Source organism: Carcharhinus amblyrhynchos, chromosome 6 (genome assembly GCF_965287045.1).
Source record: "Carcharhinus amblyrhynchos chromosome 6, sCarAmb.v2.hapA, whole genome shotgun sequence".
Lineage (NCBI taxonomy): Eukaryota > Metazoa > Chordata > Chondrichthyes > Carcharhiniformes > Carcharhinidae > Carcharhinus > Carcharhinus amblyrhynchos.
Window position 1 is genome coordinate 59,216,285 of NC_137329.1, and position 25,441 is coordinate 59,241,725.

The window sequence follows — 25,441 nt, forward strand, 5'->3', positions numbered from 1 at the left end:
TAGTGAGACATCTGGATATAAATTGTCCTATTGGTAAGATGCAGCATGGGTTTATGAAGGACAGGTCATGTTTGATTAATTTGGTGGAATTCTTTGAGAGCATTACATGTGCAGTGGACAACGGGGAACCTATGAATAAGATGTATCTGGATTTCCAGAAGGCATTTGACAAGGACTGCTGCATAAGATAAAGGTGCACAGTATTATGGGTAATGTATTACTATGGATAGAGGATTGGTTAACTAACAGGAAGAAAAGAGTGGGGGTAAATGGGTGTATTTCTGGTTGGTGATCAGTGGCAAGTGATGTGCCTCAGGGATCAGTGTTGGGACCACAATTGTTTATAATTTACATAGGTGATTTGGAATTGAGGACCAAGTGTAGTGTGTCAAAATTCATAGATGACACTAAGATGAGTTGAGTGGCAGAGCAAAGTGTGCAGAGGACGCTGAAAGTCTGCAAAGGGATATAGATAGTCTAAGTGAGTAGGCAAAGGTCTGGCAGGCAGAGTACAATGTTGGTAAATAAGAGGTCATCCATTTTGGTAGGAATAATAGCAAAATAGACTATTATTTAAATGGTAAAAAATTGCAGCATGCTGCTGTGCCGAGGGACCTGGGTGCCTGGGTGTCCTTGTGCAAGAATCACAAGGAGTTGGTTTGCAAGTGCAGCAGGTAATTAAGAAGGTCCTTCATTGCTTGAGGGATGGAGTTTAAAAATAGTGAGGTTATGTTGCAGCTGTATAAGGTGCTGGTGAGGCCACGCCTGGAGTATTGTGTACAGTTTTGGTCTCCTTACTTGAGAAAGGGTATACTGGCACTGGAGGGGGTGCAGAGGAGATTCACCAGGTTGATTCCGGAGTTGAGAGGGTTGGCTTATGAGGAGAGACTGAGTAGACTGGGGCTATACTCATTGGAATTCATAAGAATGAAGGGAGATCTTATAGAAACATATAAAATTATGAAGGGAATAGATAAGGTAGAAGCAGGGAAGTTATTTCCACAGGCAGGTGAAACTAAAATTAGGAGGCATGGCCTCAAAATAATGGGGGGGCGCAATTTAGGACTGAGTTGAGCAGGAACTTCTTCACATAAAGGGTTGTGAATCTGTGGAATTCTCTGCCCATGAAGCAGTTGAAGCTACCTCATTGAATGTTTTGAAGGCAAGGATAGATAAGTTTTTGAACAGTAAAGGAATTAAGGGCTATGGTGAGTGGAAGGGTAAGTGGAGCTGAGTTCGCAAAAAGCCATGATCTTATTGAATGGCAAAGCAGGATCAAGGGGCCAGATGTTCTACTCCTGCTCTTAATTCTTATGTTCTTTTATCTCAGAGGACTGGATTATAAAAGGGATGGAAGTAATATTGGACAAAACACTACTTAAATCCCATTGAAAGTATTCTGTTCAGTTCTACTACCGCACCTCAGGTAGGATATTTAGCTTGGGAGGAAATGCAGATACACTAGAATGATGCAGGGACTATGAGGACAGATTGCATAGACTAGGCCTGCTTTTTTTTGTATTGGAGATTGAGTGGTGATCTAATCAAGGTGTTTAAGATGATCAAATGAGTTGAAGGGTAGGTAGAAACCATTTCCTCTGGGAGAGTCTAGAAGGTTAAAATTAGAGCCAGGTTGTTCAGAGGTGATATCATCAAACAAACTTTCCTGAAAAGTGTAGTGCTAACCTGGAGCTTACTCCACCAAAAAGCTATTTCCATTGAAAATGTGAATATTAAGATTTTTGATTGCCAGGGGCATTAAAGGTTACTGAACCAAAGTGAGTTAATAGAGTTAACCTCCACATCATAGATGGTCTAAGTGAATAGGAGAACAAGTTCAAGGGGCTGAATGGCCTGCTCTTGTCCCCAAGTTGGAAATGAGGAAAGGGATGGTCAGTTTTAATCAAGGAGGGGTGTCAATTTCTGAATCTCAGGAAGGATGTATTGGTGTTGGAGAAGAATACAACAATGGTCAGTTTCAGGGTGAAGGTTTAGTTAAAGAAGTACCACTGCATATTGAAAGTAACTGAACTCAGTTTCTTTCTATGTACAATGATACCTCAGTAGCATCAATGTTCCAGAATGCAATCTGTGACAATGAAAATACCGAGATCTCAATCAGAATAGTAACAGTAATTGAGAGACAATAAACAGAGAAACATGCAAATCAGGTGGAAAAGAGCCAGTAACAATACTAGAACCCATTCATACCGTAATGTGACATGTCTTCTGTGAACAACGGCATTTGAGTGACCTGATTAATCGTCACACGAGAGGTAGCAATCCATCCAAAGTCAGAAGTGGAGTAAATTCTTGTGGTGTGTTTTGTTCCAGGAGTCATGAACTTTAATTGACCTGTAGACTGTTTGGAGGAAGTGGTAGGGAGGTTTATTTCTCGCCTTTCATTAGCATTTATTGGGTCATTGATGGAGGGCACTTCAGGTGACTGAAACGAAGTGGCAGTCAGCCGATCTGGTATGGTGGAAGAAGACATGGCAGTTGTCAGTGAATAGACAGGAAGCCTTTCAGTTGGGGTCTGTTTAATCTCAACATCTTGCAGAGCTGTGCTGGCTGGAAGATAATTCTCTTCTCCGGAATTTGGGCCAGTTTTTTGGCTGGTGGATACTCCTGCAGCGTCAGTCGTTGCTGTAAAATCTGGAGAAGAATGTACAACAAGACCTGGTGACGCAGACCTCAAAATCTCAGGGGTACTCCTACTTTCTGCAAACAGAATAGCTGGCTCTGGAGATACTGAGACCGAGAACCTTCTATTATCACCCAAGGCTGGACTATATTCTGAGAGAGTGGGTTCTGAGCTCAGTATTTCAGAAGTACTCCCACTTTCCACAGTCAGACCACTTGGGTCAGGAGATGATGCTTTAGAAGGCATCCATTTTGTATCGAATGCTGTGGCCGTCATTAGATCCAAGCTCATTTTGGCAGATGCTGAACTCATTGTTTCAGGAGTGCTCTCTCTTTCCACGGAGAGCTTAGCAGATGCTGTGACAGTGAATGTTTCTCTTCCATCTGATGTTTTGACTGATCTATGATCCAAAAGAGGTCTGGAACTAAAGATTCTGAGATGTGTTGTCATTCCCTCAGGTAGCTCAGTGGGATTTGGGGTCATGGGGATTGCGGATGTCCCACCTCGATGATCAAACTTTGTGGGAGTTTGTGTGGTTTCAGAAGACCAGGTGGAAGTTACACCAGACATATTTTCATGTTCACTTTTAGTATTTGTTTGCAACATTGACAAGCCTTCCAGCGTTGGTGAGAAATCTGACTTCTCTATGTTGACCTTGTTGGTGCCTATTGTTGCATTCATTCTTGTGGCATTGCCTGAGATCACTGCAGAAGGGGAAGGCTGCACAATGCTACCTAGAGTAGTCAAGTCTCTATCTGAATGATGCTGCAATTTGGCTTCTGTAACTTGGTTCTCCATGTTTAATGGTATTTTCCTACTTGACCCAATGTATGGCGTCCTATCACCAGCAGACTGAGAGACATGCATTGCCACTGTTGTTTTACTGAGGCTGTTTGTTTTGTTTTCTAGCATTGTAGGTAATGGACTCTGCTTCACCATAAAGACTGGAATCACACTGGATTTAGGCCTGATCGTCTGCTCTTCAAGAAGACTTGAATTCTCAACTGAAGGTGGCTCTGTTGAGTGGATGGCTGACTGTGATGAACTGTGGGGTGGCGATTCAGCAGGCTCTGGTGATGCAGTTGGTGAATTATTTCCTTCTGACGTCATGTCACCGGTAATAACAACGTCATGATTCGTTGCTGAAGTGACCAATGGGTGTTCTACATGTATCAAAAAAAGAAAAACTAATTAATTTCTATTACTCAGAATGCTCACTTTAACTTCACAGGGAGATTACTCCAAAATACTTCATTGAAATGTCATTGAATACATTTTCCACACATACCGAAGATCAAACTAAATCTACAGTGATCATGACTATTTCACACGCTGTATATCAATATGAGTCTATCGTGAATGTTACTTTTTCACACACTGTACATCAATATAAGTCTGTCATGAACAGTAATGTTTCACACACTGTATGTCAATGTGAACCTATAGTGAATATTACTGTTTGACACACTGCACATCAATGTGAGTCTATCGTGAGTATTTCTGATTCACAAACTACACATCAAAGTGAGTCTATAGTGAACATTTCTGTTTTACACACTGTACATCAGAGCCTATAGTGAACATTATAGTTTCACACACTATACATCAATGTGAGTCGATGATGAACATTACTTTTTCACATACTATACATCAATGTGAGTCAATAGAGAACATTATAGTTTCACACACTATACATCAATATGAGTCCATAGTGAACATTACTATTTCACACACTATACATCAACGTGAGTCCATCATGAATATTTCTGATTCACAAACTATACATCAATGTGAGCATGTAGTGAACATTACTGTTTCACACACTATACATCAATGTGAGCGTGTAGTGGACATTACTGTTTCACACACTGCACATCAATGTGAGTCTATAGTGAACATTACTGTTTCACACACTATACATCAATGTGAGCGTGTAGTGGACATTACTGTTTCACACACTGCACATCAATGTGAGTCTATAGTGAACATTACAGTTTTGCACACTATATCAATGTGAGTCTATAGCGAACATTACTGTTTGACACATTATACATCAATGTGAATCTATCAGAAACATTTCTAATTCACACACAATACATCAATGTGAGCATATAGTGAACATTACTCTTTCACATACTGTACATCAATGTGAGTCTATAGTGAATATTACTGTTTCACACACTGTATATCTATGTGAGTCAATCGTTAACATCACGGTTTGACACACTATAAATAAATGTGAGTCTATAGTTAACATTACGATTTCACACACTGAACATCAATGTGAGTCTATAGTGAATATTACTGTTTCACACACTGTATATCTATGTGAGTCAATCATTAACATCACGTTTGACACAATCTAAATAAAAGTGAGTCTATAGTGAACATTACTATTTCACACACTGTACATCAATGTGAGTCTATAGTTAACCTCACGGTTTGACACACTATAAATAAATGTGAGCCTATAGTGAACACTACTATTGCACAAACTGTATATCAATGTGAGCCTATAGTGAACATTACAGTTCAAACACTATTCATCAAAGTGAATCTATAGTGAACATTACTATTTCACACACTGTACATCAATGTGAATCTATAGTGAACACTCCTGTTTCACACACTGTACATCAATGTGAGTCTATGGTGAACATTACAGTTTCACAAACTATATATCAATGTCAGTCTATAGTGAACATTATCATTTCACACACTGTACATCAATGTCAGTCTATAGTGAACATTACTGTTTCACAAACTTTATATCAATGTCAGTCTATAGTGAACATTACTGTTTCACACACTGTACATCAATGTGAGTCTATAGTGAATATTACAATTTCATACATTGTATATCAATCTTAGTTCAAAGCGAATATTACTGTTTCACATACTGTACATCAATGTGAGTCAATAGTGAACATGTTTATTTTGTACACTATATGTCAATGTGAGTTTCACACACAATACATCAATGTGAGCGTGTAGCGAACAATTCTCTTTCACACACTGTACATCAATGTGAGTCTATAGCTAACATCATGGTTTGACACACTAAATAAATGTGAGTCTATAGTTAATATTACTGTTTCACACACTGTACATCAATATGAGTCGATAATGAACATTACTGTTTCACACACTGTACATCAATGTGGGTCGATAGTGAACATTACTGTTTCACACACTGTATATCAATGCGAGTCTATAGTTAACATTACTGTTTCACACACTGTACATCAATGTGAGTCTATAGTTAACATTACTGTTTCACACACTGTATATCAATGTGAGTCTATAGTGAACATTACTTTTTCACACACTGTATATCAATGCAAGTCTACAGTTAACATTACTGTTTCACACACTGTACATCAATGTGAGTCGATAGTGAACATTACTGTTTCACACACTGCATATCAATGCGAGTCGATAGTGAACATTACTGTTTCACACACTGCATATCAATGCGAGTTGATAGCGAACATTACTGTTTCACACACTGTATATCAATGTGAGTCTATAGTGAACATTACTGTTTCACACACTGTATATCAATGCAAGTCGATAGTGAACATTACTGTTTCACACACTGTACATCAATGCGAGTCGATAGTGAACATTACTGTTTCACACACTGTACATCAATGTGGGTCAATAGTGAACATTACTGTTTCACACACTGTATATCAATGTGAGTCTATAGTGAACATTACTGTTTCACACACTGCATATCAATGTGAGTCGATAGTGAACATTACTGTTTCACACACTGTACATCAATGTGAGTTGATAGTGAACATTACTGTTTCACACACTGCATTTAAATGCAAGTCGATAGTGAACATTACTGTTTCGCACACTGTATATCAATGTGAGTCTATAGTGAACATTACTGTTTCACACACTGTATATCAATGTGAGTCGATAGTGAACATTACTGTTTCACACACTGTACATCAATGTGAGTTGATAGTGAACATTACTGTTTCACACACTGCATATCAATGCGAGTCGATAGTGAACATTACTGTTTCACACTCTGTACATCAATGCGAGTCGATAGTGAACATTACTGTTTCACACACTGTACATCAATGCGAGTCGATAGTGAACATTACTGTTTCACACACTGTACTTCAATGCGAGTTGATAGTGAACATTACTGTTTCACACAGTGTATATTAATGTGAGTCGATAGTCAACATTACTGTTTCACGCACTATATATCAATGTGAGTCTATAGTGAATATTTCTATTTCACACACTGTATATCAATGTGAGTCTATAGTGAACATTACTGTTTCACGCACTGTACATCAATGTGAAGCTAAAGTTACTGTTACTCTTTCACATATTGTACATCAATGTGAGTCTAAAGTTAATATTACTGTTTCACACACTGTATATCAATGTGAGTCTATGGTGAATATTTCTATTTCACACACTGTACGTCAATGTGAGTCTATAGTGAACATTACTGTTTCACACACATTGTACATCAATGTGAGTCTATGGTGAACATTTCCATTTTGCGCACGATACATTAATGAGTCGATAGTGAACAGTATATTTCACACACTGTACATCAATGTGAGTCTTTGGTGAACATTACTGTTCACGCACTGTACATCAACATGAGTCTTTGGTGAACATTACTGTTCACGCACTGTACATCAATATGAGTCGATAATGAACATTACTGTTTTACACACTGTACATCAATATGAGTCGATAGTGAACATTTCTGTTTTGCGCACGATACATCAATGTGAGTCTATAGTGAACATTACTGTTTCACAAACTGTATATCTGTGTGAGTCGATAGTGAACATTACTGTTTCACACACTGTACATCAATGCGAGTCGATAGTGAACATTACTGTTTCACACACTGTACTTCAATGCGAGTCGATAGTGAACATTACTGTTTTACACACTGTACATCAACATGAGTCGATAGTGAACATTTCTGTTTTACACACTGTACATCAACATGAGTCGATAGTGAACATTTCTGTTTTGCGCACGATACATCAATGTGAGTCTATAGTGAACATTACTGTTTCACAAACTGTATATCTGTGTGAGTCGATAGTGAACATTACTGTTTCACACACTGTACATCAATGCGAGTCGATAGTGAACATTACTGTTTCACACACTGTACTTCAATGCGAGTCGATAGTGAACATTACTGTTTCACACACTGTACATCAATGTGAGTCGATAGTGAACATTACTGTTTCACACACTGTACATCAATGTGAGTCGATAGTGAACATTACTGTTTCACACACTGTACATCAATGCGAGTCGATAGTGAACATTACTGTTTCACACACTGTACATCAATGTGAGTCGATAGTGAACATTACTGTTTCACACACTGTACATCAATGCGAGTCGATAGTGAACATTACTGTTTCACACACTGTACATCAATGCGAGTCGATAGTGAACATTACTGTTTCACACACTGTACTTCAATGCGAGTCGATAGTGAACATTACTGTTTCACACACTGTACATCAATGTGAGTCTATAGTGAATATTTCTATTTCACACACTGTATATCAATGTGAGTCTATAGTGAACATTACTGTTTCACACACTGTACATCAATGTGAGTCTATAGTGAGCATTACTGTTTCACACACTGTACATCAATGTGAGTCTATAGTGAACATTACTGTTTCACACACTGTACATCAATGTGAGTCTATAGTGAACATTACTGTTTCACACACTGCACATCAATGTGAGTCGATAGTGAACATTACTGTTTCACACACTGTACATCAATGCGAGTCGATAGTGAACATTACTGTTTCACACACTGTACTTCAATGCGAGTCGATAGTGAACATTACTGTTTCACACACTGTATATTAATGTGAGTCTATAGTGAACATTACTGTTTCACACACTGTACATCAATGTGAGTCTATAGTGAATATTACTGTTTCACACACTGTACATCAATGTGAGTTGATAGCGAACATTACTGTTTCACACACTGTACATCAATGTGAGTCTATAGTGAACATTACTGTTTCACACACAGTGCATCAATGTGAGTCTATGGTGAACATTACAGTTTCACACACTGTACATCAATGTGAGTTGATAGCGAACATTACTCTTTCACACACTGCATATCAATGTAAGTCTATAGTGAACATTACTGTTTCACACACTGTACATCAATGTGAGTCTATAGTGAACATTACTGTTTCACACACTGCACATCAATGTGAGTCGATAGTGAACATTACTGTTTCACACACTGTACATCAATGTGAGTCGATAGTGAACATTACTGTTTCACACACTGTACATCAATGTGAGTCGATAGTGAACATTACTGTTTCACACACTGCACATCAATGTGAGTCGATAGTGAACATTACTGTTTCACACACTGTACATCAATGCGAGTCGATAGTGAACATTACTGTTTCACACACTGTACTTCAATGCGAGTCGATAGTGAACATTACTGTTTCACACACTGTATATTAATGTGAGTCTATAGTGAACATTACTGTTTCACACACTGTACATCAATGTGAGTCTATAGTGAATATTACTGTTTCACACACTGTACATCAATGTGAGTTGATAGCGAACATTACTGTTTCACACACTGTACATCAATGTGAGTCTATAGTGAACATTACTGTTTCACACACAGTGCATCAATGTGAGTCTATGGTGAACATTACAGTTTCACACACTGTACATCAATGTGAGTTGATAGCGAACATTACTCTTTCACACACTGCATATCAATGTAAGTCTATAGTGAACATTACTGTTTCACACACTGTACATCAATGTGAGTCTATAGTGAACATTACTGTTTCACACACTGCACATCAATGTGAGTCGATAGTGAACATTACTGTTTCACACACTGTACATCAATGTGAGTCGATAGTGAACATTACTGTTTCACACACTGTACATCAATGTGAGTCGATAGTGAACATTACTGTTTCACACACTGCACATCAATGTGAGTCGATAGTGAACATTACTGTTTCACGCACTGTTCATCAATGTGAGTCCAAAGTGAACATTACTGTTTCACACACATTGTACATCAATGTGAGTCGATAGTGAACATTACTGTTTCACGCACTGTTCATCAATGTGAGTCCAAAGTGAACATTACTGTTTCACACACTGTTCATCAATGTGAGTCGATAGTGAACATTACTGTTTCACACACTGTACATCAATGTGAGTCTATAGTGAACATTACTGTTTCACACACGGCACAGAAATGTGAGCCTATAGTGAACATTACATTTCACACACTGTATATCAATGTGAGTCCAAAGTGACTGTTACTGTTTTACACGCTGTACATCAATGTGAGTCTATAGTGAACATTACTGTTTCACATACTGTACATCAAATTGAGTCTATGGTTAAAATTACTGTTTCACACACTGTGCATCAGTGTGAGTCTATGGTGAACATTACTGTTCACACACCGTACATTAATGTGAGTGTATGGTGAACATCACAGTTTCACACACTGTACATCAATGAATGTGATTCTTTTTGATGTCTTCATGTACAATTTACATCAGTCTGAATCTATATTCAATCATTTGATGTATTAGAATATTACATCAAATTCTATGATCCAAATTAAATTTCCACTGATCTACTACTGTCTTGTTTTCCAATTGTGGACGGATTACTATGAAAACAGGCACATTTACAGGTACATTGAATTGCAGAAAAGCTGAGACAGGAACAGTGAACTGAAGAAGTACCTCTGGTAATCTGCACACTACTGGTTATGTGTTCCCCTGAGATGTTGGAGATGCTGTTGGCTCTTGTCATTGCTGGCTCAGCAGGAGACAGTGTTGATGATGAAATCTGAGAACCACAATTTTCATATTCTGAATGTTAGAAAAAACATCAATCAATTAATAATATTTGAAAATAACCATGCGCACCCACTCAAGAACAGTTATGGACATATGCATGCAGGGACAAACACATGCAAAGGCACATCCATACAATCTGTCACATGTGTACATGAACCGCATTCACACACTTACACACCCACATATACACAACTCTCACACACGCAGATCCCCACACACACACACACACACACACACACCTCTCCACATACGCACATGTATTCACAGACACAGACACACACTCACCTCCCCACATACACAGACATTGACACAGACACACACTCCTATACACACATATACCTACATACACTTGTACATGCACACACACATATATTCATGTACACGTACATGCACACACACATTCACCTACATGCACACATCCCCACATACATACACACACACATCCCCACATACACACTCATGCACACACATACACGCACACATGTTCTCATGTACACACACAGACACAGATACACACACATACACCTACACACACACAACATCCGCCTACATATACACATACCTACACACATATTTCCCCGTACATACACTCACCGACATACGCACACACACATACCTACCACACACAGACATACAAAAGAACAGAATCATACAATAATATTCCAAACAGAGGCAACTATTTAATTAACTTCCAGGTTTCTGCCAATGATATGGTCTCTAGACTAAGACTGACGTAAGCAATCCATCACACACCAGATCCAGATCCCCTCCTCCCTATCAGTAAATACATGGCCTGCCTGTGATGGCATGAAACTGTCAGCCTGTAGGAAATGACAACTGAGAATAATATTCCCCCACAAAACATAACAGTTCTTGAACTCTACCAGCTTGTCCGGAGCTCATTCAAAAAGAGGTAGTCTCCCAATCAGATCCCTTTAAGATGAGGAAGATTCCCATCAGATCCCTTTATCAATAGGGAATTTCCCATTAGGATAGATTTATTTATCAGTTGTGGATAGAAATGTCACACACCTGTCGCATTGAAGCAGAAAACATCAAACTTTTTGGTCTCTGGCTTGTAACTTGTGTAGACTCCGGAACTGTTTTGGGCACAATGGGGGTGTGCATGTACTCGAGGAATGGCAATCAGAGGACCCTGGATCCACCCGTATCTGTGGAGCAATACAGAACAGAGCATAGAGAACGATTGAGAGCAGGGGAGGCGATGGCACTAGACTATTAATCCAGAAATTCAGCTACTGTTCTGGGGACCTGGCTTCGAATCCCACCACGGCAGATGGTGGAATTGGAATTCAATAAAAAATATCTGGAATTGAGAATCGACTAATGACCACAAAGCCATTGTCGATTGTTGGAAAAACTAACCTGATTCACTAATGGTAGGAAGAATGGTAGGAAGGACTATTACTTACATGGCGAAAAACTGCAGCAGGCGGTGGTGCAGAGGGACCTCGGGGTCCTTGTGCATGAGTCGCAAAACCCAGCTTGCAGGTGCAGCAGGTGGTCAGGAAGGCGAATGGGATGCTGGCCTTCATAGCGAGGGGGATTGAATATAAAAGTAGGGAGGTCTTGCTGCAGCTGTATAGGGCATTGGTGAGGCCGCAGCTGGAGTACTGTGCGCAGTTTTGGGCGCCGCACCTGCGCAAGGATATTTTGGCCTTGGAGGGAGTGCAGAGGAGGTTTACTAGGCTGATACCGGAGTTGAGGGGGTTGAGCTATGAGGAGAGGCTGAATAAATTAGGATTGTACTCGTTAGAGTTTAGAAGAATGAGGGGAGATCTCATTGAGACGTATAAGATGATGAATGGGATGGATAGGATAGAGGTGGAGAGACTCTTCCCGCTCAAAAAAGACAGTAGGACTAGGGGGCACAGCCTCAAGATAAAGGGGAGGCGGTTTAGAACGGAGTTGAGGAGGAACTTCTTCACTCAAAGGGTGGTGAATCTCTGGAATTCTCTGCCCGTTGAAGTGGTGGAGGCTGCCTCGCTAAATATTTTTAAGAAGCGGGTTGATGGGTTCTTGATAAGAGAGGGGATTAAGGGTTATGGGGAGAGGGCGGGAAAGTGGAACTGAGCCACGACAGATCAGCCATGATCTTATTGAATGGCGGGGCAGGCTTGAAGGGCTAGATGGCCTACTCCTGCTCCTATTTCTTATGTTCTTATGTTCTAATGTCCTTCAGGGAATGAAATCTGCTGTCCTTACCTGGTCTGGCCGACATGTAACTCCAGAGCCAGACAGTGTGGTTGACTTTCAACTGCCCTCTGAAATGGCCCAGCAAGCCACTCAGTTTCAAGGGCAATTAAGGATGGGCAATAAACGCTGTTCCAGCCAGCAACACCCATGTCCCATGAATGAATAAAAAAAACTATATTTGTGAAATCAAAATGCTTGAAGTCTCCACCAGTCTGCGTTCAAAGCTGTGTCTCGACTGTGGTATTTCATGCAAGCCTTGCCTCTTTACTTTGCTCTGCACTTGTGGAGGGTGCATTTCAAGCTGCGCGTTGCCAAACTGTTTTCTCTCTAATGAGGAGAGAACACCTATGGTCCTTTGGAACTATGACTAACTGATAATGTTGTCAATGAAGACAGTTTTAACCTTGTTCTGAGTCTGTGAATCATCTACCATTGCCCAGAACCAGCTTGAAAACTCTCTCGCTTTTACTTCCAGTACTTCTTCTTCCTTTTGCCATGCTCCTGGCGTGCTTGGAACAAATCAAAGAGGTCTCAACTTCTACTTCCAGCCAGACTTCAGAAATTCCTTTTTCACTTGGTTCGTTTTAGCTGTAAACAGCTCAAAACCAGAGGAAATCAGCAAAAGAATTCTCCCCCTTCTATTGCCCAAAGTGAGCTCAAATGGGGAGATAGCTTTTTACCAAATGGAATGGAATCCTGATCGGAAAGGAGATATAAGAAAATGTAACCTCTTTAAAAAGGATTCCAATTTGGGAGGGCAAGGTCCCTTTTAAAAAGAAACCTGATGGGAATGAATCCCCACTTTGAAAGGGTGGGGCCTAGTGACTAGTTAATCCTTCATATAAAAGGCTCCTGACAAAAGTTAGTTTGTATTTGTCTGACTGGATGAACAGTGGGAAGGGTAGTGACATTTCTCACGCCAAGGGGGGAAGATATAAAAACCAACTTCTAGAATATTCTGCTGATGAATCCCCCCGAGGTTGACGCATCATATCATGATTTGGCCAAAAGCCTCTTACATTGCTCTGGAAATCTATTTTTCTTTTTAATTTTAGGCAAATGTTTAATTGGCGGCAGTGTCTTTCTCAGCCACCAGGGGGTAGACAAACTATTCCGCTCTGTGGATATGAAGTAACCATCCCACTTCAGATGAAAAGAGTGGGGGGGGGGAGGTGGTGCTTTCATTCTGAAAGGTCCTTACCTGCAGGTTTCATAGCCTGCTTTCTGGGCCCTCTTCAATTGTTCCAGTGTTGCTAGGGTGCTCCCAAGGGACTTGCACAGCTCTGCTGCAGCCATGAAGTCCAGTTGGTAGCGTCCACCTGACTCCATTTGAAAGACACCATGGTGCCTGCAATCTGCATTCACATCTGAAAACATAGAACAAAGGCCCCAAGCCTTACTGATCTGATCATTCTCATTTCACACCAACACATGCACTTAACAACTGAACCATACACGTTTACAGGGACACACTTACAGTTCTTCCTTATCTTACTGTTCCCGTTTTCAGCTATAGAGCATTTCTATTGTACACTCGGTAATAGTCTTCAGGAGTAACAGAAAATTGTCTCTCACTATAACTACATTGCTGCTTCTTTCTTCTAAACATGATACTACAAAGGTAATTGACCCTGACTAGATCCCAGCTTTGTACTCCCAGACTAGGCACACCCCTAGCCAGCGTTCTCAGTACAGCTACAATACTGACAAATCTCCAACAAGGTGGCAAATTGCCAAGTTGTGTCCAGTCCACAGAAACAGGACAAATCCAACCTGTCTCTGTCAGTCCACTCTCAATCATCGGCAAAGTGATGGAAGGTGTCCTTAACAATGAAATCAAGGTTTACTTACTTATACCTGCCTCACTGGTGCTCAGTTTGGGTTCTGGCAGGAACATTCAGTTCCAGACTTCCTTATAACTTTAATCCAAACTTGAACAAAAGAAAAGAATTTCAGAGGTTATATGGGATTATAAAGGGTATATGGCAGAGAAACAGGCCATTCAGCCTAACTAGTTCATACCAGTGTTTATGTTTCACTCAATCTACTATTGTAACCCTTCATCTTCACATACTGTCCAATTGACGTTTAAATGCACTATTCACTTCAATCATTCCACATTCTCACCACTCTTTGGGTAAAGAAGTTTCTTCTGATTTCCCTTCTGGATTTCTTGGTGACTGTCTTTTATTGATGGCCTTCCCCGAATAGGAGACTTTCTCTCTGTATCCATTCTGTCAAAACCTTTCACAGTTTTATAGATCTCTATGAGCTCACCCACCAGCCTTCTTTTTCAAAGGAGAAGAGCCTGTCAATCCTTTGCTGACAAGTGTACCCATACATTTCTAGTATTTTCCTTGTACCCTCTCCAGTACCTCTACATCTTTTTTATAATATGTAGAAGTGAATATGTATTCCAAGTGTGACCTAACCAATGTCCAACACAGATTTAGCATAGCACTTTACGATTCTATCCCTCTACAAAAAAAACCCAGTGTCTGCTTTACTTTAATGTTCCTCAGAGCCCCTCTTCTAGCACCCTCTCCTCAAGGATTGGGCACCTGCTGACTGCCCTCCCACCACCGCCACCCCCTCCATCCCAACCTGGCTCTGAAGTACCAAGATCAATGTAACTCTTGGCTTGGCTCTTTCTATATTCCCCAGGCCTTCCTGAAAATCTCCAGGCTATCCATTGATAACATTGTACAGTCCCCGCATGCCTAGCATGAAGATCTCTAACCAGTTGAGCCGAATCTGCTGAAGTTAATCTCTCCCCATAAGGCTCGTTCCATGGGCCCCATAAAACAATGAGTGGAAGACAAACTGATTGGAGCCTATACATCACTGGCCACTGTGGAACCTTTTATTTGTCAAGGTTCCCCTGTGTAGGCCTAGCCTGGCCTTTGTATCTTCTAATCTCAGGAGTTGGATCCTCAATTGGAGATGTTTATAGGTCTGTTGTCTGATAATGGAAGCTGCAGCTCCTATGTCCACCTCCACCTTCAAAGGATGGCCATTAATTGGTAATTCCACCACTACTGGGGCTACTTTCATTGTTACAGTACGGTTCAGTTGTAATGTCTTTGTCTCTGGAAGAGGGGTAATCTGCATGCTACACTCAGATAGCAACCTCAGCTTTCTTCCTCGGCAGCACGAATTTTCCTGTTCCCATGATTGTGTCCTTTGAGAGTGCTTGCAGCAATCGGTCATGTACTAATTGTACCGTTATGGATTATGTTTCTAATACTATGGGGATCATCACTGTGTTTGCTTAACTATCTGGTGATGACCTTATATCGAAAGTGGCCCTTTAACACCTGAGTGACACAAGCACCCTCCATTGAGAATTGGTTTCTCAAGGCCCCTCGCCCTAGTTGGAGGACATTGTTGTCTGCTGCCCTTGTAGCTCCTGAACCCCTTTTTCTGCATTCTCAAGTAACAACGCTATCTCAATGGCTTTTTTAAAATCCAAACTCGGTTCAGCCAACAGCTGCTTTGGGTTAGTTAAATCATTAATGCCACATACCAAACCGTCCTGCAATATTTCATTAAGAGTGGGGGCACGGTGATACAGTGGTTAGCGCTATTGCCTCACAGCTCCAAAAACGCGGGTTCGATTCCCAGCTTGGCTCACTGTCCCTGTGGAGTCTGTATGGGTTTCCTCTGGGAGTCCTAGTTTCCTCCCACAGTCTGAAAGACGTGCTGGTTAGATGCATTGGCCATGCTAAATTTTCCCTCTGTGTACCTGAACAGATGCTGGAGTTTGGCAACTGGGAGATTTTCACAATAACTTCATTGCAGTGTTAATGTAAGCTTACTTGTGACAATAATAAATAAACTTTAAATTGTATTGGGCCTAGTCTTCTCCAGCGGGCTTGAGTTTCCTAAAAAGAGATATAATTGTTTTCTTACCGGAGAATTCTTGACTTTCAGACGTTGTCCGGAAGGAGAGATGGAGGAAAAAAATGTTAGTCACACACCAGTTTCCTGTTACCAACACCTTTTATTATGCACCAAAAGAAAAGGCTACTCCATCGACTTAGAGTCAAGTAGCCTTCACCCCGGGCCCAAAACTCTAGTCTGGCTTGAAAACTCCCCTGCCTGCTTCCTATTGGGCAAGCTTCCACTTGCTCAATAAGACAACTCATACTTCATTAAGGTAGATCTATTGATGGTCCCCTGTGGCCTTTGAGTTTTTCATAGCAAGAAGCTTAGAGAAAGGAAGAGAGAAGAAATTCCAAGAATTGGAAATGGAGTTTGAATCCTAGAACTCTACAGTGCAAGCCTATCGAGTCTGCACCAACTCTCTGAAAGATTATCCCACCCAGGCCATCCCTGCCACCTACCCTGTAAACCCATTCATTTACCATGGCTGATCCACCTAACCTACACATCTTTGGATACTAAGGGCAATTTAGCATGTCCAACCACCTAACCTACACATCTTTGGACACTAAGGGCAATTTAGCATGTCCAACCACCTAACCTACACATCTTTGGACACTAAGGGCAATTTAGCATGTCCAACCACCTAACCTACACATCTTTGGACACTAAGGGCAATTTAGCATGTCCAACCACCTAACCTACACATCTTTGGACACTAAGGGCAATTTAGCATGTCCAACCACCTAACCTACACATCTTTGGACACTAAGGGCAATTTAGCATGTCCAACCACCTAACCTACACATCTTTGGACACTAAGGGCAATTTAGCATGTCCAACCACCTAACCTACACATCTTTGGACACTAAGGGCAATTTAGCATGTCCAACCACCTAACCTACACATCTTTGGAGCGTGTGAGGAAACTGGAGCACCCAAAGGAAACCTGCTCAAACATGGGGAGAGTTTGCAATCTCCACACAATCACCCAAGGCCAGAATTGAACCCAGGTCAAAAGTTTGGAGGAACCAGCAAGAAATGACTAAAAAAGTAACAAAGAGGGAGAAATTGGTGTACAAGAAAAAGTTATCTAGAAATATAAAAATAGGTTGCTGCAAGTAAGTAAAAATGCAGAGTAATTAAAGTGTACAAAGGACATTTAGAGAGTGAGTTACAGGAATTAATAATGGGAAACAAGGAACTGGCAGGAATGTTGAACCAACATTTTGGGTGGAATTTTCAGTTCTTTTTCTAAGTGCTGGCCCAGGTGAGAAAAATGAGGTACAACTCATTGTACAGCTGACTTTTCCCACCATATTTTCCAGCACTTAGATAAAGAACTGCTGAAAGAATTAGCTCCGCTGGCAACACCAGCTTTCTAGTGTTTAGGGTGCCCAGGTCTCCAGCACTAAAAACCCACTCATGGACATGAGGAACCCCCCCTGAACACAGGGAACCACACACACCCCTCCCCACAGAAAAGGGAAAACTCTGCACCACAAAAGCAGGGAACACTCCCAAAGGCACAAGCACCTCTCCCTTCATGATGCACATGGGGAGCCCCTTCCCCAGGGGCATGGGGAACCAACCCCCACATAGACAAAGAGAAAGCCGCCTGTCCCACAGACATCGGGAACCCCCCCACAGACAAAGGGCACCCCCCACCCACAGACATGGGGAACCCCCTCCAAGGACAGGGGGAACCACCTTCATGTCGACATGGGACCCCACCCCCACCACAGGCAAGGGGAACCCCCACCTCACAGACAAGGGGACCCATCCCACAGACATGGGGAACACCCCCCTCACCCATGGAAATGGGGAACCTGCCCATGGACACAGGGCAGCACTCCCACGTTACATGGGGAACACCTCCCCAACATGAAGTCATGGGGAACACCCCCTTTCCCCTCTCCCTATGTGAGGACATAGGGAACAACTCTCTTCATGAACACAGGGAACCCAGATCACCCATTGAGGTCCCCAGAGGAAACCCCCCGGCCCTGGCATTGCTTTTCAGCACCTTAGCCTCTCACTTTGGTATAGCCTCTTGGCAATGTCAGGACGCAGAGCCAGGGGCAGTGCCAGGGTACATGCCCAGGCTTGTCTCTTCTCCCTCTGGTGGCTGTAGTTACCTGTGCTCCCTGGCACGGTCGCTTTGATGGGTTCACATTGCTACAGACTTGTTGTAAACTTGGGCAACGTGATTATATGTCAGCAAGGGCTGTAAATCTCAATATGGGGGAGGGGGTGGAGTGTGATCCAGCAGTGAAGCCAGCTAATGAGATTTAAATGTATTTAAATGAGATTTCTGATCTTCCTCATTAAGTCAGTGGTTGTGGGAGCGGGAATGATTATATCACGAGATTTCACCAGTGAGATTCGCATTTTTGCCACTAGTGGGATTTTGTACTCTGTGACCATCTCTGCCTGCAGCCTGTGTGTCTGTCTTCACTGTAAAGGATCCAAATAACATTCCTGAAACACTTGGGAATGAAGAGGTGAAATGGAGGGGCAGTTAAACAATTACAATCATCACAGAGGGGGCGCTGAGAAAGTTGTTAGAGCTAAAGTTAACAAGTCACTAAGGTCTGATGCATTTTATCATAAGGACCTAAAGTAAATGACTGTGAAGAAAATAGATGTGTTGGTTTTAATTTTCCAAAATTATCTTGATTTTAAAAAGGTCTCATCAGCTTGGAAAACAGCGAATATAAGTCTGTTCAATAAAGGAAGAAGAGAGGAAGCAAATAATTAGTGACCAGTTAGCCTAACATCATGGGGAAGATGGTGAAACATATTATTAGGGAGGTTATAGCAGGGCACTTAGAAAATCTTAATGCAATTATACAGAGTCAACATATCATTGTGAAAAAGAAATCATGATTGCCTAATTTATTGGAACTCTTTGAGAAAGTAAGTAAAAGTTTAAAGTTTATTTATTAGTGTCACAGTAGACTCACATTAATACTGCCATGAAGTTACTGTGACAATCCCCTAATCATAAACTCCTGTTTGGATGTATTGAGGGAGAATTTAGCATGGCCAATTTTGGACTGTGGGATGAAACTGGAGCACCCAGAGGAAATTGATGCAAGCACAGGGAGGTAGTGCAGACTCCGGATCAACACTAATCCAAGCTGGGAATTGAACCCAGGTCCCTAGCGTTGTGAGGCAGCAGTGCTAACCATTGGGGGAACTTGAAGTTATTGGTTTTTGATTTCCCATAGGCATTTGATAACACGCCATATCAAAGGTTACTGAACAAAATAAGAACTCATGGCATAGAGGGAAACACACTCCTCAGGATAGAGGATTTGTTAGCTAGAGGAAGGAAAAAGTATAGATAAATAGGTCATTTTTATGGTGGCAAGCTATAACTTGTGCCATGCCACAAGGGCCTCAACTATTTATAATCTATATCAATGGCTTGGATGAAGGGATCAAATGTACAGTTGCTAAAATTGCTGATATCAAAAAGGTAGGTCGTAAAGTAAATTGTGAGAAGATATAAAGGGTCATGTTAAAATGGCGGCATGGGCTTGTTGGGCCGAAGGGCCTGTTTCCTGTGCTGTGTTGTTCTTTGTTCTTTGTTCTTTGTCTACAGAGGAATTTAGGCAGGGTCAAGGATGTGGTCAAAAAATTAGAGGTTGGAGCACAATGTGGGAAAGTGTGAACTCAACACTTTGGCAGGAAGAATAGAAGGGCAATGTATTCTTAAACTTGTGAAAGATTGCAAAACTCTGCAGGATCTGTATGTCCTGGTACATGAATCGCAAAACATTTGTATGCGAGGCCAGCTAGTGATTTGGAAGGCAAATGGAATGCTAGTGTTTATTGCAAGGGAGTTGGAATAAAGAAATAAGAACAGTTTGCTACAGTTGTATGAGGCATTGGTGACACCACATCTGGAATAGTGTTTACAGATTTGATTTCCTCTCTTGAGAAAGGATATAATTGCATTCAAAGCAGTTCAGCGAACATTCGGGTGATTGACTCCTGTATGAAGGGGTTATCTTATGAGGAAAGGTTGCACATGTTGGACCTGCAGCCATTGGAGTTTAGAAGAAAGTGAGGCAATCTTATTGAAACATATAAGAACCTGAGGGGATTTGACAGGGTGGATCCCTGATCAATAGATCGATATATTCATTGATAATTCCTAGATAATAAACCATGTGCAATGCTTGCCTGATTATCAACAGGCAGATGGTGAGTTGCGGCACTATTTACCTGATCAATAAACTGCCTGGGCAGATATATTCCAGATCAAAGCTTGAGAAACATGGCGCCAGGGGACATCACAGGAAAAGCCTCAGATCAGGCTGCGACTGGGCGCAAGACTTCCCACAAATAAGTTGGAGGTAGGAAGTGCTTGCTGAAAGCCACCACAATCCAATTTCCGCAACCTCTGCATCGTGAATCCCACTCGCCACCCCCCCCACCCCCCCACTCACCCCACTCACCCTTGTCCAGGGATCCAGCAATGATCTTAATAAAATTCTTAGCACCTTCGTGACCCAGTGACGCTGTCAACAGTGGAAAGTTGCACATCTATGATCAGCTGGGGTGGGGAGGGTGGGAAGTGGGTGGGGCTGGGGGAAGGGGGGGTGGTGGTCTGAGATTTTTGCCCCTTAGATCCTTAAATCCTGGTAAGGCCTCATACCGACTAAGTAAGTGAAGCAGATCTCCATCTGGGTTTTCCAAACAGTGAAACTCTCAAAACACACAATAAGTTTAAACAATGACTCTGAGATATATAATGTTCTGATTCAAGTAAGACTGGAGGCACTAGATCCCTGACTAATAGACTGGGCCTTGAGGCACCGGATCCCTGATCAATAGACTGGAGCCTTGAGGCACTGGATTCCTGATCATTAGACTGAAGGTATCGGGGGGCACTGGATTGCTGATACATTTTCTGAGGCCCTGGTTTCTACTGCTGAGTTGGAGTTGCAGAGACTGGACATTTTCCAGTTCTGCCAACCCAACCTGGACAAAGAGGCCCAGAAAGTCAGAGTTATGTATGATGTGGGGTGGCCGGCTGGATTAAAAGTTGGGCCTGCACCCACAGAACGTGTACGGAGGCTGTTGGGTGTGGAACGCAGGATCTGCCTTTGTTCCCTGGCACTTAGTTGATATTATTTAAAAAAAACAAAAACAGCCCTGAATGTTCACATCCCCTCACACCCCCAGATGCTCCCCATGCTCTATCCATGCCAACCTGTGCCACCTCATGCCCCATCACCCCTCATGGGCCCTCATCTTCCATGCCACTTTATGCCTCTCTACCCACTTCATATGGCTCTTATACCCCTCATGCTACCTTAAGCCCCTCGAACCACCCTTCCCTTGGCAATTACATACCTTATGCCAACCCATGGTTACCACTCACCCCTATGGCCCTTAACAGTCACTATCTCAAGTTTGTGCCAACTGATATCAATCCATGTCACCCAGCCATCATCCTTTGCTCTTACCCCATCCTTGCCAACTCACCCAGTATCTCGCATGGGAAAACTATGCTGACATAAGATAACATTATGCTTCTGTTGATGATGCCACTACTAAAAAAAAGTCTCATTGATAAAATCATTAAGTTCATTGAGATTCAAACATTTCTAATCTATAACTATTTGGAACTGTCAATCAAACTGTTCATTTAAAAACACCCACTGTGATAATGTTACGTTGTAAAATAGATCGTTCAGCAGTAATAATAACTCACAGGTTTATGTCAACAGAATGGACGGAGTTTTATGGTCCCATTGTGGAGGAGGTGGGGCTGGAAAATATAGCAAACCATTCAACAATCTATTGAGTTCAGTGGAAGTGAAAAATTCCACCAGTGTTAAATTCCACCCACAGAAATATCAAACTTCTTTTTAAGCTACACACTTTATTAAACTTAAAGCCCAGCAGAGTCAAACTCATTGATGCTTTGATAGCTCCAATAGGTTTTCATAGGTTTGGCCAGTATTTTGACAATATTTTGCTAGCTTTGAGAGTTCTTTGACATCTTGAGAGTTCCAGTAAGTATATGGATTTTTATGCTGCCTCTGAGAACCACAGATACATAATTTATAACCCATTCCCGTTCTCTGTACTCCATGAAGCTGGTAGAGGTCGGGTTCAGGGGCAGGCTGTTCTGATTATGCTTCTGCTGGCATGGCCAAGACCCTCCATCAGTGTAAAAATTCTCACTGGACTGGCACATGTTGGTACACAGGAGATTGCCACAGAATGGGGGTATTCAATCCAAACCCTCCATTGTACTGGGGGTATTCAATCCAAACCCTCCATTGTACTGGGGGTATTCAATCCAACCCCATTGTACTGGGGATATTCAATCCAAACCCTCCATTGTACTGGGGGTATTCAATCCAACCCCTCCATTGTACTGGGGGTATTCAATCCAACCCCTCCATTGTACTGGGGGTATTCAATCCAACCCCATTGTACTGGGGGTATTCAATCCAACCCCTCCATTGTACTGGGGGTATTCAATCCAACCCCTCCATTGTACTGGGGGTATTCAATCCAACCCCATTGTACTGGGGGTATTCAATCCAACCCCATTGTACTGGGGGTATTCAATCCAACCCCATTGTACTGGGGGTATTCAATCCAACCCCATTGTACTGGGGGTATTCAATACAACCCCATTGTACTGGGGGTATTCAATACAACCCCATTGTACTGGGGGTATTCAATCCAACCCCTCCATTGTACTGGGGGTATTCAATCCAACCCCATTGTACTGGGGGTATTCAATCCAACCCCACCATTGTACTGGGGGTATTCAATCCAACCCCATTGTACTGGGGGTATTCAATCCAACCCCACCATTGTACTGGGGGTATTCAATCCAACCCCTCCATTGTACTGGGGGTATTCAATCCAACCCCATTGTACTGGGGATATTCAATCCAAACCCTCCATTGTACTGGGGGTATTCAATCCAATCCCACCATTGTTCTGGGGGTATTCAATCCAACCCCACCATTGTACTGGGGGTATTCAATCCAACCCCATTGTACTGGGGGTATTCAATCCAACCCCATTGTACTGGGGGTATTCAATCCAACCCCATTGTACTGGGGGTATTCAATCCAACCCCTCCATTGTACTGGGGGTATTCAATCCAACCCCATTGTACTGGGGGTATTCAATCCAACCCCTCCATTGTACTGGGGGTATTCAATCCAACCCCTCCATTGTACTGGGGGTATTCAATCCAACCCCTCCATTGTACTGGGGGTATTCAATCCAACCCCTCCATTGTACTGGGGGTATTCAATCCAACCCCATTGTACTGGGGGTATTCAATCCAACCCCTCCATTGTACTGGGGATATTCAATCCAACCCCATTGTACTGGGGGTATTCAATCCAACCCCTCCATTGTACTGGGGGTATTCAATCCAACCCCATTGTACTGGGGGTATTCAATCCAACCCCATTGTACTGGGGGTATTCAATCCAACCCCTCCATTGTACTGGGGGGTATTCAATCCAACCCCACCATTGTACTGGGGGTATTCAATCCAACCCCTCCTTTGTACTGGGGGTATTCAATCCAACCCCACCATTGTACTGGGGGTATTCAATCCAACCCCACCATTGTACTGGGGGTATTCAATCCAACCCCACCATTGTACTGGGGGTATTCAATCCAACCCCACCATTGTACTGAGGGTATTCAATCCAACCCCATTGTACTGGGGGTATTCAATCCAACCCCATTGTACTGGGGGTATTCAATCCAACCCCATTGTACTGGGGGTATTCAATCCAACCCCTCCATTGTACTGGGGGTATTCAATCCAACCCCATTGTACTGGGGGTATTCAATCCAACCCCATTGTACTGGGGGTATTCAATCCAACCCCATTGTACTGGGGATATTCAATCCAAACCCTCCATTGTACTGGGGGTATTCAATCCAACCCCATTGTACTGGGGGTATTCAATCCAAACCCTCCATTGTACTGGGGGTATTGAATCCAACCCCACCATTGTACTGGGGGTATTCAATCCAACCCCACCATTGTACTGGGGATATTCAATCCAACCCCTCCATTGTACTGGGGATATTCAATCCAAACCCTCCATTGTACTGGGGGTATTCAATCCAACCCCATTGTACTGGGGATATTCAATCCAACCCCTCCATTGTACTGGGGGTATTCAATCCAACCCCATTGTACTGGGGGTATTCAATCCAAACCCTCCATTGTACTGGGGATATTCAATCCAACCCCATTGTACTGGGGGTATTCAATCCAACCCCATTGTACTGGGGGTATTCAATCCAACCCCATTGTACTGGGGGTATTCAATCCAACCCCATTGTACTGGGGGTATTCAATCCAACCCCATTGTGCTGGGGGTATTCAATCCAAACCCTCCATTGTACTGGGGGTATTGAATCCAACCCCACCATTGTACTGGGGGTATTCAATCCAACCCCATTGTACTGGGGGTATTCAATCCAACCCCACCATTGTACTGGGGGTATTCTTTCCAACCCCTCCATTGTACTGGGGATATTCAATCCAATCCCATTGTACTGGGGGTATTCAATCCAACCCCTCCATTGTACTGGGGATATTCAATCCAACCCCATTGTACTGGGGGTATTCAATCCAACCCCTCCATTGTACTGGGGGTATTCAATCCAACCCCTCCATTGTACTGGGGGTATTCAATCCAACCCCATTGTACTGGGGATATTCAATCCAACCCCATTGTACTGGGGGTATTCAATCCAACCC

General features: G+C 42.3%; 2 protein-coding genes across 5 annotated transcripts in view; one reads left to right on the forward strand and one right to left on the reverse strand.

Moving 5' to 3' along the window:
• Positions 1–3,597, forward strand: part of LOC145343954 (excitatory amino acid transporter 2-like) — a 181,092-nt gene extending 177,495 nt beyond the window's left edge. Inside the window, exon 12 of the mRNA XM_080190531.1 lies at positions 3,554–3,597. Coding sequence (XP_080046657.1) covers positions 3,554–3,565 — 12 coding nt within the window. The 3' untranslated portion in view covers positions 3,566–3,597. The remainder of the gene's footprint in view (positions 1–3,553) is intronic.
• The window catches only part of LOC145343953 (uncharacterized), a 51,941-nt gene that overhangs the window by 24,712 nt on the left and 1,788 nt on the right, over positions 1–25,441 (reverse strand). For 2 of the 4 annotated variants that reach the window (XM_080190525.1, XM_080190524.1), the window contains exons 2-5: positions 13,979–14,144; positions 11,593–11,732; positions 10,444–10,572; positions 2,212–3,807 (exon numbers count right to left, since the gene is read on the reverse strand). In XM_080190525.1, the coding sequence (XP_080046651.1) occupies positions 2,212–3,807; positions 10,444–10,572; positions 11,593–11,732; positions 13,979–14,144 (2,031 nt within the window). Of the gene's footprint in view, positions 1–2,211; positions 3,808–10,443; positions 10,573–11,592; positions 11,733–13,978; positions 14,145–25,441 lie in introns of those variants that run through there. The other 2 variants (XM_080190526.1, XM_080190527.1) reach the window with 2 other exon arrangements.